General features: G+C 38.9%; 1 protein-coding gene and 1 long non-coding RNA gene across 2 annotated transcripts in view; one reads left to right on the top strand and one right to left on the bottom strand.

The window, feature by feature from the left end:
• The window catches only part of LOC124184008 (alpha-1D adrenergic receptor), a 134,527-nt gene extending 126,348 nt beyond the window's left edge, over nt 1–8,179 (top strand). Inside the window, exons 6-9 of the mRNA XM_046573283.1 lie at nt 1,439–1,654; nt 6,071–6,367; nt 7,611–7,779; nt 7,990–8,179. Coding sequence (XP_046429239.1) covers nt 1,439–1,654; nt 6,071–6,367; nt 7,611–7,779; nt 7,990–8,049 — 742 coding nt within the window. The 3' untranslated portion in view covers nt 8,050–8,179. The remainder of the gene's footprint in view (nt 1–1,438; nt 1,655–6,070; nt 6,368–7,610; nt 7,780–7,989) is intronic.
• Nucleotides 8,180–10,647: 2,468 nt separating this feature from the next.
• On the bottom strand, nt 10,648–11,857 carry LOC124184006. The gene is made up of 2 exons (XR_006871111.1): nt 11,561–11,857; nt 10,648–10,887 (listed from the first exon to the last, which is right to left on the bottom strand). It is a non-coding gene; the product is annotated as an uncharacterized LOC124184006 (long non-coding RNA).
• Nucleotides 11,858–12,312: the final 455 nt, after the last annotated feature.

Genomic DNA, 12,312 nt, shown 5'->3' with positions numbered 1-12,312 from the left:
GTCAACTTTGGTTAAGAAGAACGTTTGAAATTTGGAAGGCTTGAGCCAGCCACGGTCCCTCAGGTAATCAATGATTCACAGGTTTTAGCAAGTTTTTTTTTTTTTTTGGCAATTTTACGGAGGGGGAAGAATTCCGACCATTTTATTAACTCCTCCGGGAGCTTCAGACAGAGTTTTGGTTGCGGCTAATCGGCTGGCCGAAAAGTCTCCGAGTTTGAAACTCGGATGTCGTGGGATCTTCGCGGCGCCGTTTTTCTTGGTGACAAATTTTCCCCGGATTATTCTGACCCAAAAAATAACGTCCATCGGATATCCGGCTCTTCGGCCTTTAACACGTGTAAAATATCGCCTGAAATCCTCAAGCGCACGTTTCAGCTCCTTGCATCATGTGAAGTGGATAAATTGGCGCAAGATGGTTGCTAATTATTGAAAATGACACGGTGATTGGTTCTCCAAAATCAATACCGTCTAGTCATTTCATCAGAGGTGGCCTTACATTTAGTATTTGTCTAATTGTTATATTTGTAGGCTATGACAATGTATGGAAATATCCAAAAATTAAAAGTACCGAATTTACACAAAAACCTGGATATCATTTCGAATCGTTTCAAAATTGTTGAATATTTAATAGGTCCGTTCGCTTTAACTCTTAAGTTGGTTCGTTTATCGAAAAGACTATTTTTTTCAGTCACTCGAACCGATATTTCTTTTCTTCTCATCAGTCGATTCATTATTACTATTTGTTGGTCGTAATCGATATCTGTGTCTTGTAAATGAAATGAATCATCGTAGAGTGAAATTAAGGGAGTTTTGTTAGATTCTAAACCATTTTAAAGCGATTTGAATTAAAGCGTTGATACTCATAACTTGTTTGTGAATGCAGTACTTGACAATTTTGCATTTGTAAATATATTGTTTTTGAAAAATTGATATCTAAGCTGTCGCTTACAATTTCAGTATAGCTCGTTCTATAATTCTTAGGCAAATTCCCGAATAGATCAATTTAAGGAGTACTCGACACGTAACCGACTTGAGGAAGAGGTATTGATTCTTGAGCCATCAACATCCCTAAGAATATTCTCCTCTTTCCCATGTTCGAGCTTTGCAAATGGCTTAAGAATGGCGAGCTGCAGAGGTAAACTAAGTTATTTTTTTAAGTGCTTGTAATTCGTTTAACGACTTTGAGAGGATGATAATCCCTGTTGTGCCGGAGGTAATTACAGCACTGAGGTAGCTGTTTAGCGAGATAATCCGGTGATTTTCTTAAAGAGGAAAAGTTCCTCGCGGACCGATTGAATAGATGTTAGAGGAACCCAATTATCCCGGAACGAAGACTGTGAGTGGATGTTCGACGAGGACGAGCATTCTGCTCCCAGTCTGTTATGCCTAATGGAATTGCCCGTCGAAGAAGTCCTGACGACTTTTTTTCTTGTGACAGAAACTTGAGCATGAGGGGCAGCACCTCGCAGCCTCAGCTCAACTTCTCGATGAACAGTCCTGGTACCCCAGATCACGTCGTTCCGTCCTCTAGAGGCGGGCGAAAGGTCGACCAGGGCACTCAGACGCCGGAAAACATCGCCAGGGAAACTAGGAACTTCAAGCTTCGCACCCTGAAATTGCAACTAAACGTCACACCGACTACACTCAATCTCAGGTGAGCCGATTCTAATCTTCTTGCTATGCTTCTTGGAATGCTGAAGAAATTTCTCGGTGTCCTCAGCTCAATGTTTGCGATAAAAAACCAAACATGTGTTTACGTTTCGGCCCTAGTGGGGGGGGGTGATTAATTAAGCAGCCAAAGAGCAACCTTGTTGTAGAATATTGGGACAGACCAAAGTACACAAAAATAAAGGAAACTAACAAGAAGAAAAAGAAAAGAGAACTTACATTGAATTATATAGAAAACGGCAAAATGGCTAAAATTTGAGTCAAACCGTTAGACAGTAGAAAAAACCAAGGAGTCGTCGAGTCGTCATCTGTGATAAAGTAAGTAAAGCTATTAAGTGCTATGGTTCAGATAAAAGTGAAGAAAAACTTACCAAAAAAGAAAAGAAAGGAATTATAGATTAATATTTTATCCGGCTCTTTCGGGACCATGATAGCAAGTGAACCGCTATTGCAAATGAGAAAAACTGGTAGCAGTGATAGGCGGTAGGTGGTCACAGTAAGGAAAATGGCAAGCGAAGAGACCATAGAAAGAATACTAGGATGACGACACAATAAGATGACGACTCACAAAGTAAAGCTAGACAATCAGTAACTAGGAAGAAGCATGGACTAGAGACGTCACGGCGCTGGCATCTACCCTTTGATGTTAGACACCTCCACCGCGAAAAGAAGAGACTAACTACTTATTCGTAATTAAACTGTAATAAGCATTATTAAGATTGTCGGTATCAGATCTTAGATGGTTGGAATTGCAATCTCCGATAATGCTACACATTTCTAAAATCAATCGTTTTCTATAATCATTCCCGCTTCTTGGGATATTCGTTCTTCTTCAGTGCTGCTTTTTCATCTTATTCTGGTTTTTTTACGGATCAGTCTTGATCTTTTTTTCACTGATCACGGTAATTCTCACTCTTTTCATAATGTTTTTTTTTTTTTTTATTATCTTCAACTTTCAATTCGTCATCCTCTCCTGGTGTATTAATTCAATGCTCCATCTTCATCGTCTATTTTTTTATAGTTGATCAGTCCTGACATTCACTTGGTAGTTCTCATTCATTTAATTGGTCTTCGGCGTTGTCTTCATCTTATACATCATCATCGCCTTCTAGTTCATTTATTGTTGTTCATGTATTGTTCATCCTTATTCCTCTTTTCTAGATAATCAGTCTTGATGTTTACTTAGTAATTCTCATGGATTTCACGATTCTTCGCCGTCATCTTCAATTTTTGCTTCATTATCTTCTGATTCATCATTTCGATGTTTTTTGTTCGTCTTATTCTTTTGCTATTGCTGATCAGTGTTGATTTTAATCTGGCAATTCTCATCTGTTTTATCAATCTTCTTGGTCATCCTCAAGTTTTACTACACCATCTTTTACTGGTTCACTAATTCAACGCTTCTACTCAGTATTGATTTTCATTTCTCCTTTCATAGTCTTCTCCTTTGTGAACTTTAAGTCTTATTGCATCGTCGTCTTCTGGATCCTCAATTTCCTCGGTCATAACGCCGCGATTTTTTAATTTCTTTACCTCTAACTTGATCCTCGCCTCCGTTAGTAGCGTGTATTTTCTTCTACGTTATCAACTTCTTCTTCTCCATCTTTATCATCTCCCAGCAGTTTTAATACACTTCAATTGTTCACGTCGGCATTCAGTTGCATGTTTAACTTCACGGTTCCTAGTTTCTTCTTTTCCTCATTACCATTGGTAATTTTGGAGTGTCTGTTTCCTCTTCTCTCCACTCGAATCTACATCTTAAAGCAGCTACTCCGACTCTATAGTCTCCGAAAGATATAAAGTCGTGATACGAGTCATGATGTACGAAGGTATACTAGATTTGAAATTTGTATTTATCTCGTCGTATTTACTGTAAATGTAATAGAATTAAAATTATTCAATGCCGGGCGTTCAACCTACGTTGTACTTTACCAAACCTAAAATTTTACGGATTCGCACACTACCAAATTTCGTATGAACTAGACGTATAAAATAATATTGAGAATATTTTTAAGACGTATTACGTCAAACCAGATCAGATCACATCCAATAATGTTACACAGAGTCTTAAAAGTTTCCAGATGTGATGTGCCACTTATGAAATATGAAAATTGTATACATACTGTAAAAAAAGGTGTTAGATTTGACGCCATTTTAACAACGCGCGTAGTCACAAAAAGTACACTCTCTTTATGGTGTCAATAAGCAGAGTCGAAGCTTGGTGTTAATTCGGTGTTAATAGCAAACACCGGTTCACATCAAGCTTTTGAGAGGCAGTGAACTCTTTGTGACTACGCGCAGTTTTAAAATGGTCTGCTATTAACATTGGCACTGGACTGAGTTTCTGTGCTCAGAACAGGAACACTTCTAAGGTGTCAAATTAACACTTGGTTGTATATCTACTGTCTCAAGTTAATTTGACTATGTGTATGCATGACTATTTTTTTTTTTTACGCCCACCATAACCATAATGGTATAATGATGAAGGAATATGAAACGAAATAACATCGTTAGATATGATTTGGTCCGGTTAGGAGTTATAATACTGAATCATTTTCCAAAATAGCAGCAGCATGATAATCTTGACGATTATAAGGTAAGTCACGCAAGGTGGCGAAGCGCTTCAAAGGGGTTGCTCGTGAATTAGTCGGGTATTCTGCATCAGCTCGCACAGTGCGTGAGAGCCGAGAGCTCGGGTATCTCCAGGTGGCTTACACCTTAATCCGAGAGTGGAGATGATGATCCGGAGTTAAATTTACGAGAATAATTAAGTCAAGTTTAACCAAGCATTAGACGTAGAGTGTGAAGTACAACTGGGGATAGAAATTTGTTCGTCAAAGGATGGACTCGGGGTAGTGGATGCAGGAACTCGACTGCATTATCTTGACTCATCCCGTCTCGCCTCACCCTCGACGTTATATCCCCGAACAGAGCCACTACTACAGTTGTTTACACCGGCAAATGGATTACGGAAATTGTCGCTTCGTCGTAACAGTTGAACTTTTATTTACTCATAAGGCGAGGTGGCATGCAATGAAACATTTTTAGGCTAATTAAAATTTAGACGGGGGACCAGCAGACAATATTTTTACGGCGTTACTGTGTCAAAGTCGAGATTAGTGACCTCTAAAGTTATTACAGAAACAAAATTCTTCTTCGAACGTTTTATCTTGAATTTACACTGTCACAATGTGTCACAAGTATTAATTATTGAATTTGTGTTTGACTCTCGCCTAATCGTTTGGTAAAAATATCAACTTCCGGTGCGGTGGCTGATCAATTGATCAGTAAGCCATTGCAAATTACTGAATTAGACAGTGAAAACAAAATTTACGGTTCGTTACATTATGACGCAGCGTTCCTTTTGATAACGGTGGAAGACTAAAGAATCACAGATGAACACGGAAGTCGATCTCATTTCCCTCGTTGTCTATACCTAACTGCCTTTCAAGATCTAAGGCCTCGTAAATCCTCAGACGATTTATTGTTCTACTTCCAAGTACTTTGGTGAACTCAAGCAATGAAACTGCGTTATGAAATGTTGTTCTTCGAGTGCTGAAGTCCTTTGATCTTACCCTCTTTGGAGACTCGAGGTATAACCCAAGTTGAGGTTGCTGTGACTATTTTGAAATTATTTACAAACATAGTGAATTTCTCAAACTCGGAAGTTTTGGTCAAAGGAAAGACTTTACAATGAGATTGGAAAATTATACCATCCTTGAATAATCTCCGTACCATCTCTATAGATATAGATCATCAATTTCTTGGGCATTTGAAGTATTTGCCAGTACAATGTAACGACTGAGGATGCTTCTGGCAAATTTCAATTACCACTAGAGAATGTGTTTCTCCTCAGAATAAATACAGATGTACGAAACTGTAAAAGCATTGCTCCAAAAACCGGACGGGATTTGATTGCGGTATTGTCATAACGATTCAGAAAAACGTACGAAAACTGCTCCTCGACTAGTGTTCCTAAAATTTAGATATTCGGATTTTTGACATCTCGAGGAAACAAATTTTCAATCATTCTTTTCACCACAAAAAAGGCCCATTCGATAAAAAGGTCAAAACACGGGCCTTTATTTTGGCTTAAAGATGAGTAACATTATGTTCCTTGAAATCGACGAGTGATATTGAGTGACTTCTCCTTATTAGCGTAGAAATCTCAACAGTGAAATGAATCGTCAATCAGACATTGATTCTAGTCAAATTGCTTTACAGATTGACTACAAAGCTCTGACGAAAACAGCCGAGAGAAAGAAAAAAGGATGTCATCGTTATCCAGTAGCGGAAATTGAAGCGGTGAAATCCATCTAGGATCCGATTCCGTCAATTTCGAGCCCTTTTTACCGCTCTTCAATTTGTCCCTGTTCTTCAAACGCCCTTTTATGTTTAACAGATTCCTGGCGGGGCGAACGAAGCGGAGATCGCTGGCTGCGAACGCGGTAGCGACTGAACAAAAGGCAAGCAAAGTGCTCGGCCTTGTGTTTTTCACTTTTGTTCTGTGCTGGACGCCGTTTTTCGTCCTCAACATTCTCTTCGCCGTTTGTCCACGCTGCTCGGTGCCCTCACACGTCGTCGACACCTGTCTCTGGCTCGGTTACGTTTCGTCGACGATAAATCCGGTAATTTACACCGTGTTCAACCGCACCTTTCGAGCCGCCTTCATAAGACTTCTCAAATGCAGGTGTTCCAGGTAATTTAGATTGTACTAATTCCGTTCAGTTTTTCTTCAGCTCCTCACGCCACGATAAATTTGATTAAAATTCAGTCTCAGGTATTTACCGAAGAAGAAACAACCGAGAGTGTTGGAAATTGGTGAGATTAGTGGTTAATTAGTTGTGGTTTTCATAAATGATGGTTAATATTCTCAAGTGATTAGAAGAAAATTGCTGAAACATTCAAAGACAGTTGAGAATCCGGTAGAGGTTACACATTTCCAATACTCGTCATCACTTTTAGCTTCTCATCATTTTGACATCTTGGAAAATATGAAACCCTTCTCAAAGTGAACGCCAAGTGAAAGTTTGAACGCCAGTGATAACAATGAATAATATAACGTTGTGCGAAAGCCTTTGAGAACTGATTACATATTTTAACGGTATTTTTATATTATTTTATTCTATTTTTTAAATAATAAACGTAAGCGATATTATACGTTGCTGTTATTTCTGTTCTCAATAACGATGGTCATAATAATAACAATGATGATGATTATGATTACAAATTTTATACAAGATAGAAACAAGATTCATTCCATTACGCTTGTCAGCTATGGCAATTTGCCTTTCTGAGATCTCTAAAATCTCTATATTGTCTGTTAAACCGCATGAAATTCCTAAAATTCCACGTGAATCATTCCAGATCCTTTGGAAACCAATGAAATCTAGGATAATATTATAAAATCATCTGAAAATGTCAAGAATCTTTGAAAACATGTGAAATATCTTGGTTATCGCTCGATCATGAAATTTGATGTGTTAACAAACTAATGAATAATTGACAGGATGATATAGTCAGTCCTGATTGACCATGTAAATAAAATTTCACCTAGTTTGGCAGTGAATCTCCAAAACCGTATTTGTATCATGAAAGTACAACGTCAGAAAATATATTCCCATAATTGAATTGTAGAAATACATTTCTCGACGTTATTCCAGCGTGAAATCAGAAAGTTTTAGGATATCTGTGTTTGGCATCGCACACAGAATTGCGCTGACATCGTATTTTTCTTGACAACGATGCAAAGGCTCTGATATAAGCCAAAATAAGTGAAATTCTGGGGGTCAATAAATACTGACATACAGCATCGTCCTAAGCCCTCCTCTTTGCCGGAAACCGGGTGGTCTTTATCTGGCTCTTTTTTCCGGCCTACGTTGCACTCGAACCGTGGAGACAGCCTGCAGAAGGATTTATGGGTTTCGGGTAAATTGTTTCAGGTTGTCGAGACCGCCGAGATACCGGTCAGTCACAGAGGGCGGAAGAGGCGCCATGGGCCTATGCACTCCGAGCAGCCTGCCATTGGCGATCAGTCTTCAGGGAACGCCGCTTCTGACGCCAGCCTCAAACCCGGCGACGACACCAGCGTCGGGAAGCAGCTACGTCACGGTAATGCACAGGACCCCGAGTTCCCTCTATCGCGACACCTTTCTCGTCCACGAGCATGGCCATGACCACGAACACGACCGCGATCACAGTTGTTGAGTGATCCCGATCTGATCCCGATCTGTCCAGGCGATAATGATTCGCGATGAGGAGGTCACGGGTCCCCTGTGCAAGGAGCTCAACCTCACATTCGACACTTCGCTTGACCCGCAGGATCGGAACTTTGGCCTTGTTCTCGAAAAAAGGACATTGGTAACCGCTTCCATTGAATGAGCCAGCCCTTATGGGATTCGTCTGCCGCGTTCGAAGACTAACTTACCGACATCAACAATTATAACAGATCAGTACGCGATCTGTGGAGCCGGCACAGCTGACTGACTTATCGACGAAGATATTCTGCCTTTTTCTATTTGAGGAGATGGAAAGAGAACACGTATCTACTGCTATCGATCAGATGTTACAGTAATGTCCTCGCTTGCCGACCAAAAGTCCGAATTATGTAAATTACCGACGGAAACTTGGCGGTGTTGAGGCTCTCTTTAGTGGGATATGGTTACTCGATGCTGCTTTGAACCAGTTTTAAACATCGTTGGTAACGCAAAATAATATTGACCATGCAATGAAACAATTCCAAGTAAAAAATAACGTTTCAACTCGTCAGTAGACGATGATCAATACCAATGAACGGTTCGCAAGTTCCCAGTGAAAATTGCGTAGTGAGTATTGAAAAGTTCCTTCCGTGATTATTGGACCTTTCGATTAGCATCTCGATTCGCATGAACGTAAAGTTCCTTTTTGTATGGTACAGAGCTCCGAATTTGATATTCCTGAAATTCCCGTCAACTAGGGAAGATTTTCTTGATTACAGAATTATTGAATTTAACAGATTTTCCGAATCTAAGCATGAAATTTGGTGTTCTTTGCCTTTATTACGAAGAAATACTTCAACACGCCATTAAAATATGATGTGTTTTTACGAAAAAATGATGAGATACTTCATCCATTTTCATCCACTCGATCTATTTTTTGAGATTACCAGCCCAGATTCATAAAAATTTCATCAAAACACGGGTAATATGAATGTATATACATAAACCAGAAGAGCTTACGTGATGATTTTTGAACACAGTTGTGTTAGCATGAAATTCGTTCATTCGAGTCTACGTTTTCTTTTCTTTGAATATTCTGAGTTAGCGTTAAGCAAGAATATTTTCTCCGCATAGAAATATCGGTTAGATATTGAGTTAAAACGTTTTATAAAAACGACGTGTTATTATTCAGCGAATTGTTATTTGTTTATTTATTATTTTTTCACACTGATCTCAATTTTTCCGAAATTCCTCTACCCGACAAATTTATTTACAAGTAATTGAAACAAAATTTCTTCCATGACTACATTTTGATTCAAGTCCTCATTGATTGGTTCACTTTTAAATATTCTTTTCCCCTTAAAAACTAAGACAATACTCTGTGTAAGTGATTTTAATATTACGATAGCGCAAGAAATTACTAGAGATGAACAACGAGTACGAATAAACTTTACGAATCAGATAAAAATAAATAAATTACCATCTGAAAGTAAAGAATGACTTCATTCAAAAACTTTTATACACTACCATGTTTTCCTTGCTTTTCGGTGCGTCTTGACGTAGGATTAAGTAGTACGTACTAAGCCCCAGAGAGTTGAATTATACTTTAAATCCCTTCTCGGGATCCTAGGGCTTAAACGTGGATCTCATAATTTATGTTAATAATCATTTAAAAACTACATTTAACGTCCCTCCCGGGATTTAGTGGAGCGGGGAGTAGAACCTCTGGACCCCACCACGATCAAGTACCAAACACCTTTCGCATACGAGATAGTTTTCGCGTACGTAACAGCTTTTGATACCGAGGCTCGGAAAACATGGTGTGTCATATAATAGTACTTTATGCAACAAATGACGAAACCAGGGAATGCTGATGAGTGCGTGCGAGCACGAGTCTGAAGCGAACCAGAGGCAAGTGCGAAGCTCGCACGCAAACCACCATTTCCTAATTTCGTCACTAATTTTATACAATATTTTTTTTCACGACTGCGTCGAAAACGAGTTGTGATGCCCGTAACACGTATCTGAAATGCTTTGCAGCATCTGTGTATAAAACCTAGCCTCACTCGGCTTGCTTCGAGTGCGCTTGTGCAGTGGCGCACAGTACTTTTTAGTGCGCGTGCGCAGTGGCGCACAGTACTTTGTGCGGCAAAGTGTGCGTGCGTAGCGATGCAGGGTGTTTCATATATTTCATACTACGCAACAGCGCTGTAAACGGCGATTTTAGGCATGTGTTAGCCCCATAGACTTATAAAGATAGACTGAGCGCTCTTATGAGCCGCTTGAAGCAAACATTTAAAGGACAGAAATATGCCGGGAGTACTCCTTTCTCTCTCTGTAGCTGTTCCACTTCCACTGCTCCGTTGTCTCCCACTATGACGCCGATTGAAAAGAGAGAGCAGTACTCCCGGTATATCTCTGTCCTTTATATGTAATTGTCAGTGCCTCTTATAGAAGCGCTCAGTCTATCTTTATAAGTTTATGGTTACACCTAACGAGAATCCACTTTTCGATACATTTGTGATAGCAAGTATCTTGTGCACCTCCGGGTCAGGCCTTGTAAGGGCTCGCGTGATGTTTGTAGTACTCGTCTACGACTCGTACTGAGAAACATCACCCTCGGTCATAAAAGTGCCAGTTTACCTCTTTGCAGGAAAATTTGCGATTTCAACATCGTACGGTTCAGTGGTCCCTCTTAATAATTGCCAAATATGGTATGTGTCGGTATATTTTGTTTTATTTGTTGTATAATATTAGTGGAGTGAAATAAAGCACCAGGGAATCAGTTAACACGGACTAGATTTATTAAATTCCTTCTTAGGTATTATTACATGGTAGTTTGTCAGTTTGAATGTATAAACAAAATCCGGCGTGTTACGCGCGATCGTCATACTTGACCAGAGTACCGGATCATCGGTCTGGCACACTGAAATGTACAGAGGTGAGGCCTCCTGTACCGCATCCTGTTCGTTGTCGATAAGTATGCGAGCTACCATGCTTGATCTCCTATACGTAAGGATTACTGTAAGTGGATAATATATATGAAATTATATACGTGGATAGTATATATAAATGACCACTGTAATTGCGCCACAATCAATATAGATACATAGTATTTAAGTGTTAAAATTACGTTGTGTATAATGATAATGATAATAGCTATAATAACAGTATTCAATAAAATGGAATGTAACAAAAGTAACAATAATTATAACGATATAGAAAAAAAAAACTAATTTGTAAGGTTATTGATGTAACGAAATGTTAGCCAAGAAGTATTATTAATTCATAATAGAATAAATAATTAAATAGTGTCATCACGCACGGAAAAATTTAATAAATATTCGTGAAATACTGTAAATCAACGCTACGATGAACCGCAATTAGATTGAATTGATAAAATGCAAAATCTTCTCAAAACAGTTTATCTGATCAGAAAAATCACTTTCTTTGATATTCCAAACTGCAAAATGAAGGAAAAACAAAGATTCAGTAGTATATAAAAAGAAAAATAATCAGCTAATTACAATTTTGCCATCGGAGTGCTTACATACAAATGATCTCGTAAGTTTGAAACTTATTAAAAAAAAATTTTTAAATTTCAAATTCTGACGCTGTTTGACTTCAATCGATATCGTAGAATAATTGTTTCAATGAAAGTTCACGGGAAATACAAGGTTTAAATAATTACTTACGTGTAAACGAATCCAATAAAGCAATGCTACATGATTTCTTCAACTATCTTGATTGACAAAAAATTCCCACTTCAAACAACAGCCTTAAATCTTGTAGCGCAGCTCTTTTGTTAAGAAAATTCACGTAACCTCTGTGCTCTGTCCTATCGATTACTGTAGGCTATTACTAAAAACATCACAGTGAGAAGACGAACTTGCGGCAGCTGAAAAATCAACTGTTTTTCCAACTGGTGATATACGATATATCACATTTTGACAATGATACAAACAAACGAATCTATGACATCGGATGAGATTCATAATAACCTCTTACACAGATTCATCATGCCTGCTCAGTTTGAGGTGAGGAGGGTGAGGAACGGTATTTCAGGCTTAACTCGAATCCCCGAATCAAAACACACCTCACACCAGTCGGTGAGAGCGATGGAAAGAGTGTACGACGGCGCTTATTGGTGGTGCGATCCGTCTTTGGCAAGTCGAACGTCAATCGCAGTTGTGTATATTACACTTGTATTCAATTGTTTCTGTAACGTCTATACAGCGTGCGTAACATACAATACATAATAGTATTTCTGCGGCGGTAAAATTCGACGAGTGACTTGAAGTGAGGTATGTACAAGTGATTTTCGAGGGTGCGAAATGATGTTGACTAGAACTGGAATAACTCGGAAACCTTGAAGAAATGTACGTTCACCGTTTTGAGGAAGCCAGTTCAACTCCGATTCGCACTTTGTTGTGTACAGTCGTCGTAA

The sequence above is a fragment of the Neodiprion fabricii genome, chromosome 5, assembly GCF_021155785.1.
Source record: "Neodiprion fabricii isolate iyNeoFabr1 chromosome 5, iyNeoFabr1.1, whole genome shotgun sequence".
Taxonomy (NCBI): domain Eukaryota; kingdom Metazoa; phylum Arthropoda; class Insecta; order Hymenoptera; family Diprionidae; genus Neodiprion; species Neodiprion fabricii.
This window is presented reverse-complemented; position numbering and strand designations above follow the sequence as displayed.